The sequence below is a fragment of the Trichogramma pretiosum genome, unplaced genomic scaffold (assembly GCF_000599845.2).
Source record: "Trichogramma pretiosum strain Unisexual culture from Peru unplaced genomic scaffold, Tpre_2.0 scaffold4, whole genome shotgun sequence".
Lineage (NCBI taxonomy): Eukaryota > Metazoa > Arthropoda > Insecta > Hymenoptera > Trichogrammatidae > Trichogramma > Trichogramma pretiosum.
This window is the reverse complement of record NW_019641688.1, coordinates 1,652,785-1,680,065: the sequence shown is the minus strand read 5'-3', so window position 1 is coordinate 1,680,065 and position 27,281 is coordinate 1,652,785. Positions and strand designations below refer to the sequence as shown.

General features: G+C 39.0%; 2 protein-coding genes and 1 non-coding gene across 8 annotated transcripts; 1 reads left to right on the top strand and 2 right to left on the bottom strand.

Annotated features, from left to right (window-relative positions):
• Position 1: 1 nt before the first annotated feature.
• On the bottom strand, positions 2-13,350 carry LOC106656008 (WD repeat-containing protein 19). 3 transcript variants are annotated; one of them, XM_023461579.1, is made up of 19 exons: positions 13,074-13,350; positions 7,097-7,476; positions 6,815-7,025; positions 6,635-6,747; positions 6,142-6,559; positions 5,824-6,063; positions 5,609-5,734; positions 5,250-5,547; positions 4,930-5,155; positions 4,768-4,865; positions 4,426-4,708; positions 4,143-4,350; positions 3,811-4,063; positions 3,280-3,740; positions 2,907-3,210; positions 2,523-2,809; positions 2,368-2,444; positions 2,094-2,240; positions 2-85 (listed from the first exon to the last, which is right to left on the bottom strand). In XM_023461579.1, exons 1-18 carry the CDS (start codon positions 13,086-13,088, stop codon positions 2,111-2,113), a joined length of 4,128 nt encoding a protein of 1,375 aa, XP_023317347.1. In that variant the 5' UTR covers positions 13,089-13,350; the 3' UTR covers positions 2-85; positions 2,094-2,110. The 3 variants fall into 3 exon arrangements, with proteins under 3 accessions (XP_023317347.1, XP_023317346.1, XP_014232105.2); XM_023461578.1 differs by lacking the exon at positions 2-85 and having other exon boundaries at positions 1,454-2,240; XM_014376619.2 differs by lacking the exon at positions 2-85 and having other exon boundaries at positions 1,454-2,240; positions 4,930-5,128; positions 13,074-13,088.
• Positions 13,351-18,650: 5,300 nt separating this feature from the next.
• LOC106656321 (calpain-D-like) lies at positions 18,651-25,988 on the bottom strand. 4 transcript variants are annotated; one of them, XM_023461722.1, is made up of 11 exons: positions 25,449-25,988; positions 24,277-24,677; positions 23,814-24,205; positions 23,355-23,505; positions 22,848-23,252; positions 22,092-22,513; positions 20,461-22,007; positions 20,060-20,385; positions 19,648-19,990; positions 19,389-19,567; positions 18,651-19,294 (listed from the first exon to the last, which is right to left on the bottom strand). In XM_023461722.1, the coding sequence occupies exons 2-11, from the start codon at positions 24,645-24,647 to the stop codon at positions 19,114-19,116; spliced, it is 4,317 nt and encodes a 1,438-aa protein (XP_023317490.1). In that variant the 5' UTR covers positions 24,648-24,677; positions 25,449-25,988; the 3' UTR covers positions 18,651-19,113. The 4 variants fall into 4 exon arrangements, with proteins under 4 accessions (XP_023317490.1, XP_014232720.1, XP_023317491.1 ...); XM_014377234.2 differs by having other exon boundaries at positions 22,848-23,249; XM_023461723.1 differs by having other exon boundaries at positions 23,814-24,202.
• Positions 25,989-26,854: 866 nt separating this feature from the next.
• Positions 26,855-26,927, top strand: Trnar-ucu. Its single transcript has one exon. It is a non-coding gene; the product is annotated as a tRNA-Arg (tRNA).
• Positions 26,928-27,281: the final 354 nt, after the last annotated feature.

The following is a 27,281-nucleotide window of genomic DNA, read 5'->3' as shown; positions in this document are numbered from 1 at the left end:
CCAACGTGCGTTTTCTACGTGCGTGCGACACTGAACTACGAATAAATGCTCTACAGCACATGGGCTTAGGCTGCTTGTGTGTTTGCTAAGTGGACCAATTGAATTGAAATGAAAAATAAGATCACTTACGTTCAAAAATTAAAAATTGAAGTAATTGTAAAATTTGCACTAATCCTACATGTAGGACAATATTTATATGCAATAATTTAAAATCGTGACAATTATTATTTTCAAAAAAAGAATAAAAACCTACTACTGCTAATTCGCTAATTTACGACGATCATCTTTGCATTGTTACATCCCGATGTCGGAGCCCATAAATATAAAGTATGACAGTTTGATTCTAATTTGAAAATATTTTCCTAAATATTTAAACTGTCAATTATCAACGATTTTTCGGCTATGATATTATTGAACAACATTTATGTAATATCCATGAAAAATATTTTTCTGGATGCTGAATTATTAAAATGGTAATCTCGAATTGTTAACGATCAATTTTTCTGCTATGATATTATTGAAATCTTTAATGACAAATTAAAATTATCAAATTTTTATCACCCTCAATTCTTGTTAATTTTCAAATACCTCAATTGTTAATATTTCATTCCACTCAAGTGTCACATTTTGTACTAATTGATCGTCCCTATAAACATCAAATTTAACTAATAATGACTTACTGCGGTTGTAAATTCTTTTCAGTTTTAATACAAAGTTTGATAAAATTTGACTGGACTAAAATTTTTTCTCGACAATATACCCACGTCTCAATTCGACTGTACGCACGGCTCCTCGACCAATAATAATTCGATCAATAATTACAGTGCGAGCCGAGAAGTGAGTATCGTGAATGGTTTTCATATCGAGTGTATTACGCGTGTAATCAGCCTCTAACATTCACGTTATATGGTGGAAACGCACACACATTATCGGTGGTCGCGTATATTGCATTACAATATAATGCCGACTGGAAATAGATCGCAACGCGCTCGGCCGCAATATAAACTCGCGTATATAAAACGCTCATTTTCGCGTGTTTAGCATCCTGTCTTTCGAGTTTTACAAAAATCTCCACTATAGTATATAGGTGAATACGGCTTGCTCGAGTAAATAAAGGCGAAAAATCGTTTGCTCGTGTCAGAACGAGCAGCGCTAACACATATGCTTTCGTAAAAGTAACGTTTTAAAAATAATCTTTCGTCCGAGAAGCTACACTACACCTATTCTTAATTATCTATATGTTTTTCGACAACTCCATCGTTAACTCACTCCCACGCGCACCCGGACGGTATACGAATTTTATTTCGTTCGCGCGATGCGTCTGTGTAAACAAGCGAAAAAGAGAAAGTCTTGGTAGGTTTTGTACATAGTGTTTCGTTTTTGAATCTTTTGCTCACGATTGAGTATAATTTTCATGCGATCAGCTAATATAATAATCGTAGACGACTTTTTTCAAGACAATCTTTATTTTTTGACAAATAATTCATTGCATACATAAACAGATCTTTGACATTTTTGCAATTGGAAATTTTTAATACTCGTAAACTTTTACAGAATAAAACTAATAATAACGTTTCAGCCTGACATCTTAGAAGAATATAACTATTTGAAACAAAATATAAAAAATTCCATTTTAATTTGAGATCATTGCTGCTGCTTAATCATAAATATTGACGATATTTATAGTTAACATTTTACTAACATAATAACATTGGACGGAACTGGTAGTTTAAATAAAAATAAAAATTACTTACTCAAAGGAACTCGCGAAATTATTTGATCAAAGATTTAAGTACGAATTTCGCAAGGCTCTTTGTTTTCATTACCTTCATATTAGAAGAATAAAATACATAATTGAACATTTTTTCATGTTTGTTCAGCTAAAAATCTATGCATTTTATAATTTCATTTAACCAATTTGTATGGTGCTGCTTTCTTCTATATTACTATGTCAACTAAAATATTTTAAGAAAGTTTGCACCTAGCTTGTGACGCTTTGTACATTTAAATATCATATCAACTATCATTTATCGCAAGGAAACGAATTAAACATTTACCGAATTTTGGTTTAATTATTACAGAAATACTTTTACCTTTTGACTCACTGTATCTAAGTTTCTATCTTCTGATCACGTTCACTGTGAAAATACAGGTACGGCCGGATGTCCAAATTAGTAGGAATACTTTTTGGATTTACGTGCTCCGAACACATTGGACAAGTTTCGTCTGTTTCTATAATACTGTAAATCATAAATTTTTTTTAATAAAAATAAAATATAAAGATTATTTTCAGTAGTTAAAGATCTCAAAGGGTCATATTGATATAATTATGATAAAATAATTTAAGACATTTTTAAGATTCTTTACCTTAAAAATTCGCTTTTTATGGCTGGAAAGTCACATTGCGGACAGGCCGTGAAGTCATTTTCAATTATATGACGACCCTAAATGAAAAAATAAATGGTAAGATATTGTAAAACTTTGAATATCAAAGAATAGTTCAATTTAAAACAAATATTTACCGTTGCAATACAAAAAGGTATAGTATTTTTGCATTTATCACAATTAACTTCAGATTCAGGTAATCGGCACTTGCAGTATGGACAACTAGTTAATGGTTCATCTTCATCGCGTTCTTTACTACCCCGGGGAGGTTTTCTTACAATAGCTTCTATTTTTTTCGCGTACTTTGCATCAATCTGTGATCTGTACTCTGGTCGCATTAAAATAGCAGCAAAATTAAATGCTGCGCTTCGAAGACCAGCTCTATGGCATTCGATTACCGTCGAAGTCAAAATAGGAACCACATCTATCAAAATTAATATTCAAAATAATACCTTTATAAGTTATACAAATAAACAGATGAATCTGGAATTTAATTTAATTTAATATTGATCAATACGTACGGGCTGGAAATTTAGAAATGTTATTTGCAACTCGTATCAACATTCTTGCTCCCTTAACGTGATCATTTTTTTTAACATGCAATCTGACGAGAATGTACGAATGCAGTAGTCTCATACTGGTCTGCATTTCAAACGGCGCATTGATTTTATTGCGTTTCAGCTCTTGATACATCGCAAATAAAACATCATGAGCATTTCTGTAGTTTCCATTTATTTGTTCTTCATTCGCTATTATCACGGCTGTCTTAGCTGCTTCGCGATATTGCTTGCGAGCCATGTACAACCGGAATAAGTATTTGGGATCCTAAGTTAAAGAATAATTTTAAGGAATTTTTTTTTATAACAAGTAATTTAAAACATATAATTTACGTACTTTAGGTATACCGTCGCTGCCTAATAGAAAATCAATAAGTTGATTAGCTAATTTTTCATCTTTCGAAGTTGCAACCGTATCAATCGCTAAACTTATGGCCTCTTCGTCTTTTGCTGATATCTGAGCTGCTTTGAGCAACAATTTTAAAGCTTTGTGAAATTCTTTAGCATAAAAGTAATATTTTCCAGCCAGTTGATTGTTTTTTTGCGATTCGAAGTAAATGGCCAAGCTCCTAAAGTCTTCGCTTCTGATATTGCCGTCGTCAGCATTGTTGGCCAAAATTTCACCATAAAGTTCCATTTTGCCATGTTGATTGGCAAGTTGAAATGCTTCGTCGTGACAATTGGATAGTATGAGGAATTTTATAGCTGAATTGTAGTCGTTCATTTTCTGGAAAAATCTAGCTACCATCTTTGCACCTTCGATGCTTTTAGTTTGTTGAACTACCTCAACACTTCGAGCTTTGTAACAAAATCAAAAATTTTAATAATATATCTTCTATAATATCAAAAGATTAATTTCAAATTTTACCTGGATTATTCAAGTATTCTAAATTGATTCTAATTATGTTATCGTAATCCTTAGCCGTTTCGTATGCCTTGGCTGCTTCATCAAACTTTCCTTCTGCTTCCTTTGCTCGTGCATATTGTATATTAATTTTTGGTGAAGATATTTGCGGTAATAATTGACCAACTTTTTTCCAATTTTTTAATCTAATGTAAGCCGATGCTGCTTTGTCAAAGTATTCGGCTTTCTCGTATAATATAGCTGCCTCATTGAATTGCTGATCATAAAAAATTATTATTATTTATATTATTATAAAAAAAAATGAATAAAATTGAAAAATAAATTAAGACTTTTACCTTCATGCTCTCGAGAATTTCAGCGCATTCTTTTCTAACATAACGAGGGCTTTCAGGATTTAAAGCTATACTGACGCCTTTACGGCTATCTCCACACCTTATGGATGTACGAGCTATCCCAGCGAGACATTGTATTTTATGACTCGAATTTTGTTTGGCATCAGAAAGTCCTTTCTCGTAGTTAACAAGTGCTTTTGGATAATCACCCCTGCAAATCGTTATTTAACAGTGAATTTATAAAATTGTATCGATCGTTATCGTAACGTGAAACAAGATTTTTTACGTGAATTCTAATTGTTGAGCGTATTCTTTAGCTATGTAAGGTATTTCATCGGGCTTCAAACTTTGTGCCAAGCTCAAAGCTTGCACCCACTGCATGAGATCTCGTCGAAGATACAAAGCTTCGACAGGCCTAGAGGACTGCAAAAAATATTTTTCAGCTTCGTCGTGTTTGCCCAAGATAGTACAAACGTGACCGCATAAGAGAGCGTATTCGTCCACTTCTTCGAGCTTTTGCAAGGACCAAACCATTGAAGCATCCTCCATTTGACGATAAACGCGTATTGCTGTGAAAACACGCGTCATTACATTCTGTTGCATCGAAATTTCATATAAACTTGCTTACCCATGTCAATATCTAAATGTTCCAGAGCCGTTTCTGCCAGTAATACCCATTTGCTTTCATCGTTTAGACGCTGACATGTATCCCAAGCTCGTTGGAATCTAAATTAATGATTATAAAATCAAGTGTCTCATTAAAAAGGCGTATCAACCAAAGGTACCATACCTGCCACAAAGTAATTGCTTATCTAAAATTTCGGCTAATTTTTTCTGATCGACGATATTGCCTATTTCCTCGTGTGAAGAAAGTGTGATTTGGATTAGCTTGCTCCCAACCGTACTCATTGTCATTTCTCCGGAAAACATGAGTGCCGGCATGGCGTCCGATGGTAACTTGGTATCGCTTATTTTTACTATTTGTGTACCTTTTAATTTATAAGAATAGTTTATTACTGCAAGAAAAGTAAAAAAAAATGCACACGTGTTAATAATCTATTGGCTACTTCTACGTTGCATGAATTTTAATATTAGATTGAAAATTTTCACCTTTAATGTGATATCGAATAAAAACGTAAGTTGTTATAATGGTGCTATTATAGACAGCAAAAGTGGTACGCTCTTCGATATTTTGATCCCATACAACACCTTCAACAGAGTCTGGACTATCTGGTGCTTCATAAGCGACTTCATTTATTGGATCATAAATAAATACTTCAGATTCACTGTCCACAAAACACAACATTGAACCATTGGCATCTAGGTGTACACTTTTTATACCATGACTGTGGGTATATTTAAGAGCTTGTTTGAATTCTTCAAGGTAAAAATAAACAATGTTACCCATCTAAAATAACAGAAAATATAAAAATTTTAGAAAAGTCAAAAAATAAATAAAAACAACTTACATCATCTCCATAAACTAAAAAGTCCGTTGATAGATCATGACAAGTAATTTTGGAACTCAAAGCACTTTGATCCGGAAATATTTTTGAATCTTTTCTCGCATCTATCAATGCAGAGTCGGTTTTTATCTAATTATTCAAGAAGATTAGAGTTATGATTCCTTTTGAATGTATGTAAATACATTTTTATTGTAAAAAGTAGTAGTAAGTATACTTACTGCATGTAATTGTAATTTACCATCAAACAAAACTGAGGCATAATTTTCATTTAATAACATAGATTCAACAGATGACATATAATCTCGTTCAAAATGTATCATAGTTGTGGTATTGCTTTGTCCAGGAGCTGAATTCCAAAAAAGAGCTCTGTTGTTAAGTGCAGCTGCTATATGTAACGGTCCAATAGCTATTATTGAAGGTTCAATGAGGGTATTTAAGATCAAGGGTGTTGCATTATTCTGAAAAAAAATGAATAAAAATAATCATTTTTAAATTATTTAAATTATTTCCTTACTTCAGAAAACATTATTTCTTACTTTATCCAAAGTGTATGTATGTAAGGCCACTTCATTAAGGCTTGCTAAAACAGCTATTCTATTTCCTGATACACTTATTATTCTAGGTATTTGTGCTAAGTAAATTAAAACATTTCCAGAGTGTGTAACTGCAGCAAGCATTGAACCATCTGCAGACCATTTTGCTATGTTCACTCCAGTTTCACCACTTACAACTATAACTTTTTCTGTTTCTTCCAAATTTTGAAGACTATGAATTTTTAAATTGTTATCTCCGCAAGTAACAACTTTACCAGTAATTTCATTGATGGCTAAATCATTTAAACAATCTCTGTGATTTTTTACTTGAAAAAGTTCTTGACCAACTTCTTTGATATGAGTAGAGATTGCTGTAACATATCCAGCTTCAAAACCAATAAGTATGTAACCATCCCCATACCTTTATAAAAAAAAATAGTTATAATTATAATTAAAGGTAATAAAAACAAACTTTGTGGAAAAAATAATTAATTACCAATTATAAGAGACAATAGGACCATATCTTCTTTGAAAAGTTAACTCAATAGGATTATCTGCATCAATCATGTTGTAAAGATACAAAGTAGTTTTATTAATTATCAGTGATACCTATAGAATAATTGGTTATTAATAAGAATCATTTAATATTTAAGACATATATTAAAAAAATACAGACTGTAGTATCTCCCCCGATGCGTTGATCTGTTTTCATTTCACTGAACTGAACATTTGATGGATTGCCATGTAGTTCAACTTCTCTATAAGTATCTCCACTAGCGTCACTAATACTAAGCATTTTATCTTCGCTAGCTAAGGCTAAGAATCCTTCCATAGACCATGCACCACATAAGATACGTTTTTTGTGTTTACCCAATATTGGTATTCTCCTACAAATTGAATAATTAAATCATGAAAATAGAAAAGAGAAAACAATATTTTGTTAAGACTAATCACATACTTGGCATTCATATGATCATAAATTACAAGATTTCCTTTTTGAGTACCAACAGCAAGTATTGAATTTTTTTTGGACCACATCATGCAAGTTAATCCGTCTCGGACACCAGCATCGACTTGAGACTTTTTTCCTGTTGTAGCGTCCCATAATATAATTGTAGATGCGCTACTGCTGACTGCTGCTAGAATATCACCATCTGCATCCCAACCAAAGCCAGAGCATAAGCCAGGCAACTGCAATCTTTCTTCCAATATTCCTTGCCTGTCCACAATAGCAACTGTAGAATCGCATCCTGTAGTTGCCAAGTGAGTACTATTGCTAGGTCTCCATGAAATATAAAGAGTTCCTGGACCATGGGGTAGATCCAGTCGGAACAAGACCTAAAAAAAATAAAATTCAATTTATTATGATAAATAAGTGTAAATAATTCAGTAAAACTGTATATTTAAGTTTTCATAGATGAAGAAAAAAAATGTTGGTTTATTATTTAGCAATTACTCATATTGGTTTGCCACTAAATAAATCATTAAAATTCCACGTGATTTAAAGTTTGGTAAAATGCTAAAATAGTGCGTCGTAAATATAATAAATTAAAAACAGACGTATAGTCTGGTGGTAGTATCGATTTGTTTTGACGTTGTAATGAGTGCCTACGCAACCGACAGGTGCATTAGCATTTCTCGGCGTCGATACGCTATATATCTGTATTTATTTAAACGTTCGCGGAATACGCAAAGTCGTAAAGGCTGTAAAAAGAGCTCTAAAAGAGTAGAGGGCTGTAAAAGAGGAAATTGTCATTCATGAATCGGCGATTCTTCGACGGGCCTAACATATAGAACAGTCGTGTCAAAGAAGATAGATACTACATATAGAAGTCCGTTTCCCTATAGTCTGGTGAGGACAATTTTCGAACCCGACTTGTGAGTACTGAACCCACAAGATGGATGGCGCCACAGGCGGATGTCGGTAATTAAAGAAAAAAAATTTTTTTCCGATGCCGGGATTTGAACCCGAGGCCTCTGCGCGGAAGTCGAGCGGGCTAGCCACTCGGCCAAACGGCCATGTTACCACTGACAACTCAAATTTCTTATTTGAATTATGCATGGTCGTGAACTGTGGATATATGATTGCCGCAGACAATTTCATGAAAATAAAATACATTTTTACTATAAAAAATTATTTTATACTTATCTCGACCTACGACGTACATATTTTGGTATGTAAAATTATTCTCTTTTTAATAAGATGTTTTTTGTAAGATATATATACANTTTGGCTCGACTTGATAAGAAAACACAAAATTGGCCATAACTTTTTTTCTAATTAACCGATTTTGACGTTTAAAAATTCAATCTCTCCGTTTTTTCATTTAGAGTAGAATGACGGAAAATTGTTTAGCTTTCGGGATTCATTTTGAAGCGGGCACCTGTGTGGATCCTAGACTAAAATATCCGTGCACACCTTTTCATTGTAAATGTGTTCATACGCATAAAAGTTTTTAATGTTCGTGAATGTCTCGAAATGTACAAGACGCCAAACTCATGCACTGCATAAGCCTTTTAAGTAATACGCGTTCGAGAACATTAACGATTAGAAAAATGTCCGGTGGTTTTATATTAAACGTCCTGCTAGTAAGTAGAAATATTTATTCCAATTTAACTTATTATAAGGTGAGTCTTATTTTAAGTTTTTCAATTGTGTGAGCTTTTTTGTGGCCCTTTCAAAAAAGAAATGTACTATATTGCTCTATCTTCAAAGCTAAAACTATTATCGCAAGCTTTATTTTCTACACATTTTTGGGAACGTTTTAATAACTGTGTGTACTTCAAACGCATGCAATACAAAATATTTTGAACTTTTTCGTAATTTACTGACCGTTGCATAGCTGGTTGTTGAGGGCCCACCCTATAAACAATATTGTTTATTTATAAAGACTAAAATATTTCTACGAGCTGAATTGATTCGGCTCATTCCGATTGCTTACTGAAAGATGAAAAACTTAACTTTTTTAAACTAACTAATAAATTTGAATAAAATTTTTAATTTTTCCTCGCAGTGAGCTCTGCGACCACTCAGCTATGCTACTGTTTACTTCTTTATAATTTGAATATCTTTTTCTCCTTTATCTATACTATATTTTGGTTTTTTTCGACATATTATTTTATTACAGTCGAGATGATTGGATAGCAAGAAGTGGCAATCCATCTCTTGCTACTCTAACCGATACGCAGCTTGGTGAAAGACGGGTATGCAGTGCACATTTTCTTGATAGTGATTTTCGTATTGTTGGTGTTAATAATAAAAAAGAATTAATTCAAGGCGTTACACCAAAATTTTTCCATGAATTAGAAATTAGAAACCCGCCTGAATTACGGTTAGATGAAGTAGCACAAGTTCCCCAAAATGATTTAATTGATATTCCAATTCCCGATCCATGTTTGCCGAATATCTGCTCTCCCTTCGTTAACTTCTCAGGGCGTAGACGTAATACAAAAATATCTTTGTCGCGTAAAAATGAAATTTTGAAAAATAAAATTAGTCGTTTGCAGAAAAAAGTTAAATTTCTAAATCAAAAAATAAAACGAGATAAACAACGCGTCGTTAAATTAACTAAAGAAGACGTCATTATCGGTGCTAGCAATTATCTTCAGGGCAAAAATTTAGATTTTTTTATAATGCAGATAAACCATTCGAAAAAAATTAAATGGGAAGAAGACGAAAAGCAATTTGCTTTAGGTCTTTACTATAAGTCTCCCAAAGCGTACAAATATTTATCAAATTTTTTTCACCTTCCGTGTCTTACGTTAGTTTATGAGTGGGTTAATAACATAAATTTGAGGCCAGGGGAAAATGCTAATTTATATTCACAATTAAAAATAAAATTAGAGTCAAAATCAGTTTTTGAAAAAGCATCGGTTTTAATGTGGGACGAACTTATGATTAAACCGGGTTTGGAATTTAATAGTAAATTTGATATTTTAGAGGGTTATGAAGATTTAGGACTTGATTTAGGTGGTCGGGGTAACAAAGTCGCTACGCATGTTTTAGTGTTTATGCTCGGTGGATTGATTCACAACTGGAAACAACCATTTTTTTATGTTCCTTGCGCTGGTTCTGTTACAGCAGCTAAATTAAAAGTTCTTATCACAAAGGTAATAGAACTTGCTTCTGAAGCAGGCTTTATTATCTACCATATGGTTTGTGACCAGTCTGCATGCAATCAATCCGCCGTAAAGCAACTGGGTATTACTCTCGATAATCCTTTTTTTACTTTTAGAGAGAGCAAGATTACCTTCGGCTTTGACACTCCTCACATAATTAAATGCATTAGAAACACCTTGATATCTAATAATTTTAAAGTAAACGGAAATGTAGTTTCATGGAAGCCAATAGTAAAGCTTTATGAGCTTGAACAAGGCAAACCGTGTAAAGCAGCACCTAAATTATCTAAACGTCATATAGAGCCCAATAATTTTGAAAAAATGAAAGTTAGCTTAGCTGTACAAGTATTTAGTCATTCGGTAGGTGCTGCTTTAATGACAGCCACTATCAATAGAGAAGTTGGTTTAAATAATGCTGATCTGGCAATAGCAGCTGCAACATCCGATTTTTGTAGTAGAATCAACAGAATTTTTGATTGTCTCAATGCTCGCTCTTCGACCGATTCCAATCCTTATAGGAGAGGGCTCTCATCGAAAAGTTCGAAAGTTGAAGATGAATTAAAGGATTCTTTAGCTTGGCTTAGATTAATAGATGATGATAGTCATTCCCCTGCTTTTAAAAATCTTATTTTAACAATTAACGGGATTCTTTTACTATGGGACAGACTCAAATCTGAAGGTGTCAGTTACTTATTAACTTCACGTTTGAATCAAGATAAGCTAGAAAATTTTTTTGGATTTTTGAGAGAACGTTGTGGTTATAACAATAACCCTACGCTTACCCAGTGCGTTAAAAACATCCAGTATGCGGTTCTTGTTACTTTGTTAGTACCACAGGAAGGAACGAATTGTGAAGCCGATAACTCGCGTTTATTAATTTCTAATTTTAATAAGTTAAATAGGGACAAATCGGGTGATTTAACAGAAAAAATTAATAAAAATGTAGAGGATTGGTTTACTGAAAATGAAGCGTATTGGAATGAATTGGATTCAAAATATCAATCAGCACAGACACCAGACCCAAGAACAGATACACAAACAGCAACAACAGACACATCTCATACAGAACCTCTTTTATCCACACAAACATCATCACTTGAAAACCAAACAAAAAAATACATTTCGGGTTATTTAGCGTATAGATTGAATAAATTGTATAATTGTAATGAATGTTTCGCTAAATATACCGAAAATGATATATTGCAATTGAATTCTCCCAATGACACTTTCTTATTTTTTAAAGCATATCCATCTGTGCAGAGTGACATATGTGGTAGTTTACAAGTTCCTTCTGAACTTTTATTTAATGTAGTTTTAACTTCATACGAAATTTTTGAAAGGGCTTTTTCGGAAAACTCGCACAGAGAAAATTTATCTATCTTTTTATATTCCCTAATTCGCGATGCAATAATTTTAAAATTTCCTGAATTTTGGATTCATGATGATTGTAATCATGAACATCAAAATTGTATACTAAAATCTTTTGTAATTTTACATTTAAAATACCGCGCTAAATGGATGAGCAGAGAAATTAGAGAATCTAAAAAGCGTAATGTTGGAACTTGTGCTGCTAAACCTAATTTAAAATTACAAAAACTTAGCCAAATTTAATTTTCTTTAATTTTTAAATATATATCAATAATATTAATACTTCATTTTAAGTTCCATAGGTATGCAGCTCACCTCTTTTCCCCCGAAATTTGCGTTAATTAACTCTTAAAATTGCATGTGTTTTGAAGTTTCTGTTTTAGTAGTAAAACTACGAGATTAATTACGCAAAATTTCAACAACCTATCCCATCCTCTCCTGATGGAAATGTTTTGCCACCTTCCCGCTTGGTTTCCATCGAGTGATTTCAGCTGCATTACTTTCAAATTTTGTTTTATTTGCGTTTCTTATTAATGCTTATATCCTCTTAATTTATACTATTTTAGTACTAATATAAAATTAATTTTATAATAATGAACGTATTGTAGCTGCAATTAGCCGAGCGCAGAACTGTTTATAATTTGCATTTTCAGTTATCGTTTACAGGCATCATTTTAAAAAAATTTCAGCTTGTTTATATTAATATATATTAATTAATTGTTAGTTAATTAATTATATTCAATAAGTTAAAAACAGTTGGTAAATTGTATATATATCTTACAAAAAACATCTTATTAAAAAGAGAATAATTTTACATACCAAAATATGTACGTCGTAGGTCGAGATAAGTATAAAATAATTTTTTATAGTAAAAATGTATTTTATTTTCATGAAATTGTCTGCGGCAATCATATATCCACAGTTCACGACCATGCATAATTCAAATAAGAAATTTGAGTTGTCAGTGGTAACATGGCCGTTTGGCCGAGTGGCTAGCCCGCTCGACTTCCGCGCAGAGGCCTCGGGTTCAAATCCCGGCATCGGAAAAAAATTTTTTTTCTTTAATTACCGACATCCGCCTGTGGCGCCATCCATCTTGTGGGTTCAGTACTCACAAGTCGGGTTCGAAAATTGTCCTCACCAGACTATAGGGAAACGGACTTCTATATGTAGTATCTATCTTCTTTGGTCGTGTCGATTTCAAAATGCATGGGGACCGTTCGTCGTGCGAGGGGGGGTTGTCGAGCGGAAAGCGCGCAAAAACAACAACAAACGACTGTACCAGGTTATGTAAAGTTGCAGTTAACGTCGGACTAACGAATTCGGTCGAGGGGAGTGCGAGAATCGCGAGTACTGAATTATCCAAAGCAGTGGCAAGTGCAGCAATAAAGGGAGATAGGAGTTGCGATAATAAAAGCCGTGCGACGATCTCATAAGCGAGTCCGTACCTTATCCGAGGCCATATCGGCCAAGAGCTTGTCCCGAATCGGACGTTTTCTCCTGCGCGTAACGACTACATTGGCGACGTTCGATGCAGCTTGGTAGTGCACCTGCACTCGCGTCGACTGTTCGGCCGCTACTACCAGTGTCGGCGGCGGTGGCACCGCCACCACAACATCGGAGTATATATTCGCAGCGGCGCTGGTCGCCGTAGGACTATATAAACTATCGGCAGTGCCACCTGCACCTGCAATATTATCAGCCGCCGCCGCGGCGACGTTTGCCTGCTGCACTTGACTCTTGACCCGCTGCTGTTGTTGGCGCGGCTGATCGGCGTGAAATCGTTGGTAAGTGTAGGACATTTTGAATCGCTATCCTGCTCGGACGTCGATGCGGTTTGATTAACAAAAAAATAACGACGGGGATGATGATGATTCGGAGTAACGCGAAAGGCTCGTGCGAGCAGCTTCGCATCGTCCTCGACACTGCTAAAATCTGAGACTGCAGCTCTGAATTGCATGTCGTCGGTTTTGTTTGGTCGATCGCGGGCGGCAGTGCAAACTGCACACACGTGCTGGCAGCCACAAATATTTCGGAGCGGGCGGGCGGGCGCGTGCTGTGTCTCTCGTGCGGCGGAAACATTTCATCGTTTTAACCGTTTTGACGTCGTTCAAATCGCCAACGATCCTTTCCTGTGCATCTCGTCGCTCGACCTTGCGGTTTGTATGAAATGCGCGGGAAAATGTTTTCCGTTACTCGCGTCGGGCAGCGTCTGCAGTTTGAATCGATGTCGATCGTTTCTTCGAATTATCGTCAGTTCGACCACTTGACGTGAATTTCAGATCGCAAAATTAATAATATTATCGAATTGAAAATAAGTAAACAAGCATAATGAGAAGTGGAAGGTGATCGAGATCGCGTGTAACCTACATATCGAGACACACACAGCTCTGTATTAACAAATACGATTGCCGATTTTCAGAGAGACGACAATTGTCGCGCGCAACCATGATCGTTGGAAGTAGTGACCTGGATAGAATTGATAGTGCGCAGGAAAACAACAACAAACCGGCGCCAACAAAAACTACAAAGATCGAAATTGAAAGTCGTGATGAAAATTTCATCGTGAGTCTGAATAGCAGCAACAGCAACTACGATGGTGCGAGCATCAGATCAGCCGATCATGGCCAAGCAGAGACATCGAGAAGTGCCCTGGTCAAGTTCCACAGGCATCAACGACAACAGGTAGGTGCAGATTCTTGCTAATGATCCATCGATCGACCAGTGGATCGAGTCTAAAGGCCGCGATCCGCGACAGAAAATAGTTCATACATATAAGATTCGAAACGAGGAGACGAGAGCCGCGGCCACAGCCGCCGCAGCGTCGATGCCGATGACGCCGATGGTCGAGCGCATCGTCTACCGTCCCCAGTCGCCGACCGATCGCCCCTTCAACTGTCCGAAACGACGTCGCGACGTCTGCCTGCACGACGGCCTCGGACCGCAGAAGTTCGGCGAGCGCGACGTGCGCAAGACCCAGTCCACCGCTTTTCCCAACCGGACGAGTAAGTCACCTCGTGTACATGCGTTGACGCGCGCGACCATCGCGGCGAATACATTTCGTAATCGTTCGGAATCAGACGCAAGGCGATTGGCGAGACTCCTGAGATCCGTGGAGACGTCCTCGACGCCGGACCTGCGACGCTATCGAAGCGATTACTGTTGCGACGAGGCACCCGAGGCTGCCGAAAATCGCGCCAACAACCACCTACTGCATCATTACGATCGGCGGGCTTCCTGTTCTTACAATATCCTCTGCCTCTGCGTTTTCTTCAATGCCGACGTTCTGGTTCGTAGATATACGCGTTTCTCGGCATAATTAGTTTCTTCTTTAGCTATACATATTTATCAAGTTATCGTTCGAAAGATTTTCAGCATCATGCACTTCGGCAGCGCGCTAACTTTTACCCTGTCGTCGGGCATCTTTTTGCTCACCATGTCTTACTCGATGTTCAGCGCGATCCTGGCCCTGTTTTATACCTTCTCCTTCGTTTACATGGCGCTCGCCGTGGCTGGTTTTTATGCACTTTACAAGAGGTCCCGCTACATTCGATGGGTAGGTGCATAGCGTCGTTATTGAAGGCGTTATAAACTTCTGACCGTGCGACTGTATGAGAGCTGATTTTTTTCCCTCTCTCAGCACGTGACAGCCACCCTCGTCGTGGCCGTCTCGACCGCGCTCGTGCTGGCTCTGCAGTTTTGGCTGCAAAAACGTTTGGAGAACGATTTGGAGAGTAAACTCAGATCGAATATCAGTCCTGAACAAGTGGATAATCCTGCTTGGAAGTACTTTCACGATTCGGTAAAGTTACTTGCGTCGATTGCACCACCCCTAACGATAATATTCTAATGAAACTTAATCGATTCAAAGTTCAAGTGTTGCGGAGTTACGAGTTTTTTGGATTGGTGCTCGAGAACGAGTCACAATGACAAACGCCAGGACGAGCTTGGCACTTTGATGAGCAACAACTCAACGGCTGACACCGACATTTTTGGTACTTACGTCTGTTCCATTCCAGATTTTTGTTGCTCCGGGTAATATATTAAACAGAAATAAGGTGTCAAAATTAGATTCAATGATTTGAAATAGAAATATTTTTATGCAGTCAGAACTGCGTCGATCTTTTGAAGTCGGATAAGATAGGCTCATCGGGTTGTTTGAAGTACATTAAAAAAGAGATATACGATGTTGGATTACTATACAAAATAATGCAGGCTGGCTCTACCGCATTGTTGGTGAGATTCGCTGAGAAACTTTAAGTTTTGTAAGTATAGGGTAATAAATAAACATTGACTAGCAAAATTTTCAGATACTGTTAAGCATATCGTCGACCCTGCTGTTTATCTACTTTGACGATTAATGCGAGTCCTCTATTCGACGACCATTTTGACTTGATGTTGAAAGAAATAAGTACGGCCATTTATTATTGACTTATAATTGAATTTATTAATAAATGTGTCTACACAATACGATGAAAAATGAAAACACATTTTTTTTATAATTCTCTAACGTATTTATCTATATAATAATAGTAAATATCGTATATGTACCTTTGTAGATTCATAACACGCGTCATTCTTCATTTATATATTTATACTGTATAATGCAATACAAGAATTTTTTTTTATATTATCTACACTGATCGCGCGTTTGTCTTATTGTAGCACATAAATATTTATATCATTTATTTTTTGACTCTTTCGCAGGTCACTTTCATGCTGCTTTCAAAAATCTCGCTTTCATAAAGTTCTTCAAATTACATTTCACTCAGCACTGTTTGTCGCACGCTCTTTTTTCAAACGACATTTTTTTTTACTTCCTTTAATTCAATGAACGATCGATAAAGTACCGTGTATTATCACATGATTGATTGCTGCTTGCATGCCTATTTTCAAGCACTTAATATTCTTCTTCAAAGTCCCTTGGGTTATTCACATTTTTACGTTTCTTTTTTCATTTAACTAATATTGAACATTTAAAACAGCCTTATTCTTTGTTCATGGTCATCACAGTTGAAGCGATGAGCTACGATAAAAGTGGTTAAAACTTTTTTCATTTAAACATATCACAAACGTTCTCTTTTTAACTTTTGATAAAAACTTTACAATATTTTCACTTTGTGATAGTAATCTGACAATTTTCAACTTTCTGGCACAACCCATGCTTCAGTACTTTTATTTTACGCAGTATTATTATGTTTTAGTGCGTAATATGCGCTTCACTCGTAATAAATCACAATTGTTGCGAAACAAAATTCATTCGGCAGTCATTAAATTTCAAACCTAGATCCTTACTTTTCATAGCAAGAAAATATTTTAAAATAAATATTTATTTTTAAAAATCATTCTTGATTTAATTTTTAAACTGTACAATATTTGATATTATACATCTTGTTGTCTCACAAATAGCATTGTTTTCGTCGTTTTGAACAAAATCTGTTTTCATTTTAATTTATACATGTGATATATTAAATAATTTTCATATAATAAATCATGTATAATTTACTTGTGTCAACATTTTTGACTTCAATTTATTCTTCCGAAAAATGGAATTCACTTTTATTTTTCGAATTAATAATTTTTTCTTCGAACAAACTTTAAAGTAACACATATGATCATTATTGTCTTGTAAATGATGAAAATAAACTAATAATTGATTTTTGTGGACTCAATCATGTGGGTCTTCGAATGTTCAATCAATACAACATGTAAATTTTGAAAAAAACTGCAAATGGATTCTACTTTATTTTAGCTCTAATAATTACTCAGTTCAAATAACATCAGGACAACCTTTGATTTTTGTGTGTCTATCCTCAAGTGAAATAAAAAATTGATTTCACTGTTGTGATGAACTTATTTTATTTCTATTTTCTTGATTAAGTGTGTCATTTCTCAAGCAAACATTGCTCACGATATATACTGTCATGTTACTGTGTTGTGAAATTATTATTCGTACTCTGGCGAGATTCATTGATTACAAAAAGTATAGTTATAAAAGCGCATTTATATGTCATAAAATTGGTATTTTTACTCATTTGTTCTATTTTGTTCGTGCAAAATAACGTTACTAATAACGCAAAACACTTTATTTATAAAATAAAAAAATAATTCTTAGCACGTATAAGCGTTATAAACAAAATTATTATCACTTGATAATATAAATTCATTAAAGCGATTCAGCTTTCAATGAATTTACAATGATCTTGATGTATTTAGTGTAAATGTATTTACATTACTTGAAACTACAGAATTGACTGTATTTTTTTATCAATCATGTGACTAAACTTTAATAGTTTCTGTTGAAAATTAAATTATAAAAAATAAAATTTTAGCTATAGAACAATGTTGTGCTTTATGTCGAAACTGTCTCCATCACTGAGTTAATCTTATAGTATATTTGTTTATGACGTCCTTCCAGTCATATAATTACTACTTATTAATTCATTTGTAACCTCATAAACTAGCCAAAACAATACAATTCACAAATTGAATTCGGTATTTTGAAAAATTCATTACTACTATTTAAATCCCTTAAATTCCTATTTTATTTCATTTTTATAGTTCGATAATAATAATTATACTAAAAATGAGATAATGTTCATACTGAAATTTTCATTTTTATGGCAGTGTTCAATTTCTACTTATGAAATAAACATTTTCTAAATTTGATAAAATTTTAATTACAATAATTTTCACATGAACGCACATAATCCGAGCTAATTTGACGATGAAATTAATACTAAATTTTTATTATAATCCACCGACTACAATACAGTTTTTGTGTTTATCAGTGATGGTCTATTTTATAGACACAACCACATATCACTTGAAAGCGAAATGGAGTGCTCATATTGTTGAGTATTTTCACAATCACTGACTCTGTTAAAATACACCATTGTACATACATCCTCTACAAGTAGTTGGATTTAACTCACTTGTATTGCGTTTGAGAGCGTGAAAATATTTTTTATTTCACGTTGCTTATAAGTTAAAAGTTTTGAGAAAATAATTTTTTTGCATTAAAATTTACAGCTTTATGATTTTAGTATATTTAGGTGTATCATAATTATTTAGCGCGTAAATGCTGCATTAAAAAAATGTATGACATGGTATCATCACAAGTTGTGAATGCTCAAAGAAAAACAATTAAATTAATCAGATCCAAACAATACAAAATATCATAGTCCGCGAAGTTAAAAAAAGTTGACGATTTCTACTTTTATCTTCAACTACAACTTTGTCTCCTTGACTCTTTATACACATTCTCGCTAATTGCTATTAAACGGGTTACCGGAACACAGAAACATTTACATAAAGTTTGAAATACTTAGTCAAAAAATTCTACAGATCTTACGTTATAACACTGGGGACTAGTACGAATAATCCCATCCTTTGGTATATATAAACAGCTTTTTTTCTCAACAAAACTCGTTGATAAAGAACCATTCGTTTCGATTCGTGAGGCCAAATTATCGCAGTTTCTACACCTTAAGTTATGAGACGGGGACTGTGCAAACCTTCGACTTGGGTATCTATCGGTGGACAGTGTTGGGTATCGGGAGGTCCCCAGTCGTGAAGATTGCCGCTGTTGGCTAGTCGGTGGGTCAAACGGTGGGCTATCGAAAAACCGCCGCTACCTTCCAGCTGAGTTAGCACTATTATGACTTGTCTGTAAGGAGATAGATTTTTCATATTATTCGGTAAGAAACTTTCTTAAAATTAATAATAATTATTCATCCGGAAATTTAGTCTCAAGAAATTACCTGTGAAGGGGAGGAACACTATCAGCAGTTCTCAATTGTCCTCTGGTCGAGACAACGTTGTAACTCTCGTGGCAGTCGCATTTAACGTGGATCCACTTGTTGACGTGACGATTTTCCACCATCACTACTAACCCAGCCCAACCCTTGGTGAGATAATAGGCCGTCATACCCTCTCGACCCTGCAAACGTAATTATTTGGTTTTAGTAATCGCAATCATGTACTATTTTAGGTTGTCGATCTGATTTTATCGACACGTACCTCGTGCCGCTGACCCTTGGCTAGGGTCAAGCTAATTATCGCGTCGGCCAAGACGAACGCCGGCGGCGATATCTGCTCCACTAGCAAGCGCTTGGAGCTGTGAATGGCCAGCACGTATTCGGGATAATTCGTGTCGTCCTCCATGCCGGTGTGCCAGTGATTGAAAGCCAGGCACACGACGATGTAGAGATCGCGTTCGAGCATCTTGTGGCAGCCGACGAATCCGCGCACCTGACGCTTACTGTGCTCGACCAGGCGACCCACCTCCGGCGCAGCGGGCGAGCGCGTACGAAACACGACGACGCACAGATCTAACTGCGAGCGTTGAGACTTTTCCGAGTTTCTTTGGGCAAGTAAAATTAATAAATGAACAATTGCCATCGATCGATTAATAATGCGTTATTAAACATACCTTTGTCCCTCTTGAAACAGGGTGAACTCGGTTTCCGTGGGCTCGAGCACGGTGAGCAGTACGCAGGACAAGTGCCTCAGAGACGATAGAGGCGGCAATGTGCCCCGTAATCTGACCTCGCTCCAGCCGACGCGGGTCTTGCAGATGTCGATGCAGTCGAAATAACGGAGAACGTCGTCGAACGAGATCCAGAACACACCGTCCGAGGCGCCGTGCGGCATCAGCATCTCTCGCATCTGCGGCGTCCAAATCGGACTGTCGTCCGACCAATCGCCCTTCCAGCTGTAATGACCCCATGGATTTCTGAGTCGAAGCAGTCGTATGCCCTGATAAAAATCGTTTTCATACGATTAGTTCACTTACAAATATTTACGAATAAATTATGTGTATTATGAACTCACTTGCACGTCTCGGACATCCAAAACGGAATAGGCGTGCCTGGGCCGAAGACCCTTGCGCTGATACTCCTCCTCGTCGACCTTCATGTTGCCACCGCCGCAGCTAGCACCCATGAGAAACATCGCCTGTCTGGAGGACAGCAGTTGCGCCCATATGAGATCCTTGTCGAGCTCGTCCTCGCTGGGCAGGGCCGAGGGCTGCAGAGGCACGCTCTCGCACGGGGCACCCGTGAGCGTGGCCAGACCCTCGATAGCTCGACCCGACACGAGGGCCTCGTAGCAGCCGTGAATCTTGGCCACGGCCTTCTCGATCAGCGGCACCCACAGCTGTTTTCGCTTGGCCTGCGAGTAGACGAGGTGGCCGCGCTTGTCGCACGGCAGCAGATCGTCCACGAGCACCGTGGTCCACTTGCCGTCCTTGCAGAGTCGCACCTGGTAGGCGCCCTCGGGACAGGTCTCGCGCATCACGAGCACGCGACGCACGAGCTCGTCGCTCTCAGCGAGCACCGCCAGCGCCGAGAGCAGCCAGCAGTTGCCCAGCACCCCCTGGGAGATATCCGATGGAAGAGGCGTGCGGAACACCGCCCAGGGCAGCTTCGAGTCCACGCTCGAGTCGACGTTGATCTGGTGCGGCCGCTTCCACTGGACCACGTGATTGTCCTTCGTGTCGGCTGGATTGTAGTAGAGAGATTTGGGCGCCGGCGGAAAGGAGTCGTCGACGAAGGGCTCGTTCGTCTCCTTGCAGTAACGAACGATCCTCTCCCACTTGTCGAGAGCCTCGCGTTCCTCGAGCTGACGCAGATTCTCCATGACCACGCTCTCTTGGCGCTGTATTCTCAGAGTAGCTGTTCCCGGCTCCTTGAGAATTCTCGGTCTGTCGGCCTGCATCTGCGACAGGGTCTTGGAGCTGTGACACATCTCGCAATTGACGTTTGTACTCTTGTTCTCGTACGTGCAGAGCTTGCATTGCCACTGGAGCGAGCTCGACTCTCGGACCTTCGACGGTCGTTTATCCGACGAACTGGAACCAGTTACCCCGGCGGCAGTAGCACCACCATTTCTACTCCTAATGGAATTTATTCTATGTCGCGGTGTGACTATTTTTTGGGCTACGCTAGAGACCACGCTCGCCGTTCTTGGACTAGGACTTCTTTGCGAAATGATCAACGGAATCTGCTGTTGCTGTTGCGATTCTCTCCTCACCGGTGGCAGCTCGATGAAATCGGCGAGATTTTTACAGGCGCCACAGGTCGACGAGGTCAGCGGATTTCTCAGGGTACAGGAGGGGCAGATCCAGGACTCGCCTCGTCTCAGCGTCGGGTCCTCGAGATGATAATTGACGCTGCGTAGCTTCGAGCCACCACATGCTTCGCAGATAGAACGGGAGGCCGCGTTCAGCAGTGTACATTTCCGACAGGTCCACGACGTGGCCGGCGTGTCGATGACGTCGTCGAGGTCCGACTCGGCCTGAGCCAGAGTGGCGGACTTGGTCGGTATGTAGCGCACGCTGTCGCGCGACATCGCTATCGGCGAGTGTAGGCTACGTTTTCCTGCGCAACAACAACATCACAGCACCTTATGAGGATATTTTGACTCACGAGTATTTAGAAGATGATGAAGTATGATAAACTTACCAGCACTAGCGGTGAGGGAGGATATGCTCTGCTCGCCACTGCCACAGATGTCGCAGGCCGACGACCAGAGCGGATTGTAAGCGTAGGAGCACTTGCGGCAGGACCACATGCGTTTGAGCGGACTGAGCGGAGCCGACGCGGCCTCGGTGACAGTGAGCGCCACCGGACTCGTGGTCTCGCTGCGCGCCGCTCTCTGCTGCTGCGCACGTAATCCACCTTGCTTCTTCGGCAGCGGTGGCGGCACGTCGGGATCGGCCATCCCGATGTACGAGTACTTGGTCCTGGTAGAGCCGGATCCGCCGTTAAAGCCCGCCGAGTGTGGCGGCACCGCGGGCGGCTGCTCCTCGTCGTTCAGACTGCGTCGGTTCGACTTGCGCTGCTGGGCCGAGCTCGATATCGAGTCCACGTCGGAGAACGAGCGCCTGTTGTGTACGGAGAACAAAAAACGGTACATACGGATATAATCGTTGCAGCTAATCTACTGCACGCATGCATCAGCAGCGACTGTTGTACGCGCAAGCTTAGTAAGCGTTTAGCTTATTAACTGTAATTATGAAATTAAAAACGGGGGAAGAGCCGTCGCGTCGACTTCAAAGCCGAGAACAATGCGTCATAATTGACGGCGTAACTCCTCGGTAATAAACAAAAGAATATCGTGAGAACGTATCTCTATCAACAATTGTCATTGTACCTGAAGTATAGTACGAGTTTATAGTTATTGTTATTATTAGAGCAAGTGAAGGAAGAATAAAGCACCTGTAGGACAGCGGTCCAGCCGCCGCCGAGGCCAAAGCCCTGGGCTCCCAGGCAGGCACGCTTATGACGACGCCGCTGCAGGGGGGCGCGGGACTTCGAGGCGCCTCGCAGGCCTCGCATTGCTCCAGGCCGGGCTCGTTGTCGAGCGTGCAATTGTCGCAGCTCCACAGGGCGTCGTCGTCGTCGTCGTCGTCAACGTCGTGAACGAGCCTCCTCTGATGTTGCTGTTGATGATGGGCCATCTCGGCAACTATTAGACTAGTCGGTCGCGTGGCATTGCCGCCACTACTCGTCGACGATCTCTGAATGGCCACCGAGCCGTTCGACAGCGAGCGGCTGACCTTCGACTTGACGCGCTCGTACATCGACGGGCTCTGACGCTTCGGCGAGCGCTGCACACTGCTGCTAGCGTAGTAAAGGCGTAAATTTAGTAAATGTTAGTGGGCGAGCAGCGGGTAAGCGTTTAGGAGCCGCGATTGTTAGGAGGCAATAATTAGAGCTCGTTACCTAGATTTGTCGAGACTGCCATCGATGTAGCTCGCCGACGAACCCGAGTGCAGGCCTTTGACGTTCGGTAAGCTCCAATTGTCGCGCTCGTTGCTGCTGCTGCGGCCGCGATCGTTGCTGCTTCGTCTCATGCTCGACAGCTGAGCCATTTCTGAGGAAAAGTTTTTATTATATGCAATTAAACTCTACACATTTTAATGCTCGTTCGTTCGCGCATCGCCGACTCTCGTCGGAGAATGAACTACGATCTCGTACGAGTTCACTGCGTTGCAGGCCATTGAGTTATATCGAGGCAACTGAGTCTCGTCAAATCGGTCAAGGTGTACTATATATTGTAAGACTTTAAAAGTCGATAACGACATTGCCCCGTGATTCTCGCGCTTTAGCACATTGTACGACGTGATTTAACGATGGTATTAAGATATTTGAGGTGTTGTGATATATTTTTACATTTCTCACCTGTGCTCCTGTCACCTCTATCCCTATGATTATCTACATTGCTAGAATTTGTGCCTTGAACACGAGTTTCTGAACCCGTTGTGACTCTTGTGACTAAATTCAATTTTGCAGCTGGTCTTGTTGTAGCGAATTTTTTGTTGAGCCTGCGACACTTCCTCACCCCGACCTGAATCGAATTGGTCTGGGATGCAGAGGAAGTTGCGCCGCAGGCTGTGCAGGCAGGCTTAGAGCTACGACAAGTATTGTCAAATAGACACCTCACGCACGTCCAACTAGTTACTAAAGATGGTAGCGATAATGATCTGTGCAGATTAGCCTCATTTTCAACTGATTCTGACCAAGATCCTCTGCGTTCTCTCTTCTTTGTATTTTTATCACAATTTTTTGAGCTACTGTTCAAGAAAAATATTGATGAAATGTTAATGGTGAGTTTTGATTAAAAGTTATTAAAAATTTTAAAAACCTTAAAACAATGAAAGTATCATACTGATTCCGCTGCACGCATGACCTGTGTGAAAACTCAGATGATTTTATAGGTGGACATGGCGATAATGGTAATGTAGCTACGGAATCATTGTTATCAACATCATCAACTAGCCAATGTCTTGGTGGTGGTGTTGGAGGCCTCGAGGAGGATGAGCAAGAATCAGTTTCTGCTCTTGGATTATCAGGATCATGGGTCAGAGAATTACACAGTGGTGTACCGGTTGATCTAGACCTTTCATTACTTTTGAGACGACTCAAGCCACACCTTGCACATTTAGGTGTCTCGGTTGGATTTATCAGAGAGCATTCCGAGCAATGCCACTGCAGCACCGATGCAATTGAACCCATCCTCCATGCGTAGACATAGCTTTATGTTCCCTGAAAAAGAAAAAGACATATCTTGTAAATGATTGTTTCAAAAGTACAGAATTGAAATGAAATATTTCATGAATAGAAATGCACTGATATTTGAAATCAGTAAAAGTGCATAAACTTGTCTGATGCAACATCCGCATAAAACTGAATTTACAAAATAAATTGAACAAAGCAAGCCAATGTCAATGATATAAATAACAAGTTTGCAGCAATTTACTACTTTGATGAAGCCAAGCAAATATATTCATTGAAAATAATAAGGTCAGAATCAAACATTCAATTGAGTTCAAAATAAAACAAATGCCAGAAAATGAAACAGAATGTTAGAAGCTAACATATTGTGCAAGTTCAGTTCATTGTAATAAAATCACATTTTTTTTCAATTGTAAAAAATAAATGAATACATAAGATGTCAAAATAACAAGTAATCTAAATACAGACGACAGGGGGTGAAGAGAACGATATCGCGAACGAATAATAAGGATGAAGCATAAATGCAGCCCTTAATCCTTATTACATTTTGACATAAGAAATTGTGCATCGAGGCATTGCGTGCAGACAAAAGAGAGAATAAAATGTGTCAACAAACGACGAAAGAAAGAGTCGCGAACATCGCGGGCTGTTATGCAAAAGTTCATTTCACGGGAGCAGCGAACGTGACAGAAAAAGTGTTTACAAGCCAGTGCACAATATTCGTCGTTAGCAGTGTGTAAACGAAAGTGTATTATATATGACAACACATATGAAGAATTGGATACACAGATGTATACGTACATGTATTGCTGCTAGGGGTTGATGGAGCTCTGCTGCTATGCACCTGCAGCACCAGAGAGCTTCTACGTATATTTTGTCAATTTATGTTTTTATAATATTATAAATTGCAGGCAGTGCAGCGACGAGGAAGTTGAGTTTTTAATAAACGCGCGACCCCCAGTCTCCGTCAAAGGCCTCGTCGTCGTGGTTGTTGTTGTCGTTGCGCACCTTCGGCCTTGCACATTGTTACAGTAGCATCGTTATTAGGTTGTTGGTCGTGATGTTTACGATATGCGAATGGGCCGAGCTGTCACAGAGGAGCGGCAGCGCGGCAGTAAACTCTGGCAGTCACCACAGGCAGCAAGTTCGCGACTCCTCGTCGTCGTCCTCTTCGTCGCGAGGTGTCAACACTCAACTTGGATACGTGTGTGCACAACATCTGTGCAGCGCTGACATAGATATATAGGTGCAATGCCAGTGGAGTTTATGATATCCTAAGCCAAAGCAATTGGGACTGCAGTAGCAGTAGCAGTAGCAGCAGCAGCAGCAGCAGCAGCAGCAGCAGCTCCGCTTGATACAATTATTATGATTCTTTGTGCGCGCGTCTGCCGAGCGAGCGCGCTTCTACTTGCACACAGCACAGCAGCTTATAAATATACAGATATAGCACGGTTTGTGTAAGATGCAGTCGACAGGCTCTTGCAAGTTTATATATCTATATGTATTGACTGCCTGTGGCCTGCAACTTTCTTTGTGCATCATATGTTCGGCCCGAGACGCTCAGTGTATATTGTGCACAGTGCACAGCACACGAGCGCCCCATGTTTTCGCATGCGCTCACCCCCCAACTGCTGTGCGCGCTCAAATTCAATTTTCGCTCGCACAAGTTACAACGTACAAGCGCAGGAGAATTTACGTTGCTTTGATCTCCGATGAATTAGTTTACAGGCTCAGTCTGTGGCAAAAGTAATTCAGCGTTGCCTACATTACTCAATTTGATTTTTTGATTTTGGAACCAATACAGTAATACTTCAAGATACTAGATAATACACCCACAGTGCAGTAATGATTATTGGTCATTGACCTGATTCGAGTCGTCAAAGAAGTTTTCGTAATTAACAGTGCTTGCTCGATTAAAAGTTTGACGGCTCGGGCGCCGGTAAGGAGGAAATCGTCATCCTCGAGGACGCATTATCGACCGGGCTCGTTCTAATGATCTTTTTAAACTATTTGCATCTAAGACGACTTGACACGTGCTCTTTGTACGATCGATTTCACTTACTTGTAAATGATTAGTTTTCCAGATGTACCAGTCTCTCGGTACAAAACCAAATTAGCACGATCGATCGAACTCGTTCGTCGGGCGAGCAAGCGTAAGCAAGGATTCGTCACCTTCAACAAGTGCCTGTTGGCCTCATTGAGCATCCGTCCCTGTGGCGCAGAGGATAGCGCGTTGGACTTCTAATCCAAAGGTCGTGGGTTCGATCCCCACCAGGGATGCAACACCGGGGTCGTCGGGTGCATAAGTGCCCGGTTGCTCCTTTTTGGCCAATCCTACGCTGAGTGCCGTATCGTCGCATTTTGCTTTTCCGATTGAATTCGAGAACCCTTGGCTGATAATAGATGAGCTGATTATAGAAAAAAATATATGGCAACATTTTCCGAAAAAAGTTTTCATCGAACACACTCGAATATTTTTATGTTCATCATTGGTTTCGGTGTGCCTCTGTATCGAGAACTCCTCGAAAATTCTTCGACGCGGTATAAATAAAGCGACTTTGCAAATGCATCGAGCTCGCATATAGGCCAAAAAAAACAACAACAGCACGAGTTGCGATGCAACTCTTCAAGGTA

Excerpts from the sequence above, each read along its gene's own strand:
- LOC106656008 (XM_023461579.1), bottom strand. Across the intron at positions 7,026-7,096 it reads TATGATCATATGAATGCCAA|GAGAATACCAATATTGGGTA; the intron begins GTATGTGATTAG and ends TTCAATTTGTAG. Across the intron at positions 6,064-6,141 it reads ATACATACACTTTGGATAAA|AATAATGCAACACCCTTGAT; the intron begins GTAAGAAATAAT and ends ATTTTTTTTCAG.
- LOC106656321 (XM_023461722.1), bottom strand. The coding sequence starts at position 24,647 with ATGGGTTCAATTGCATCGGTGCTGCAGTGGCATTGCTCGGAATGCTCT. Across the intron at positions 23,253-23,354 it reads GGCAGTCTCGACAAATCTAG|CAGCAGTGTGCAGCGCTCGC; the intron begins GTAACGAGCTCT and ends TTACTACGCTAG. Across the intron at positions 22,514-22,847 it reads GCTGGACCGCTGTCCTACAG|GCGCTCGTTCTCCGACGTGG; the intron begins GTGCTTTATTCT and ends CGTACACAACAG.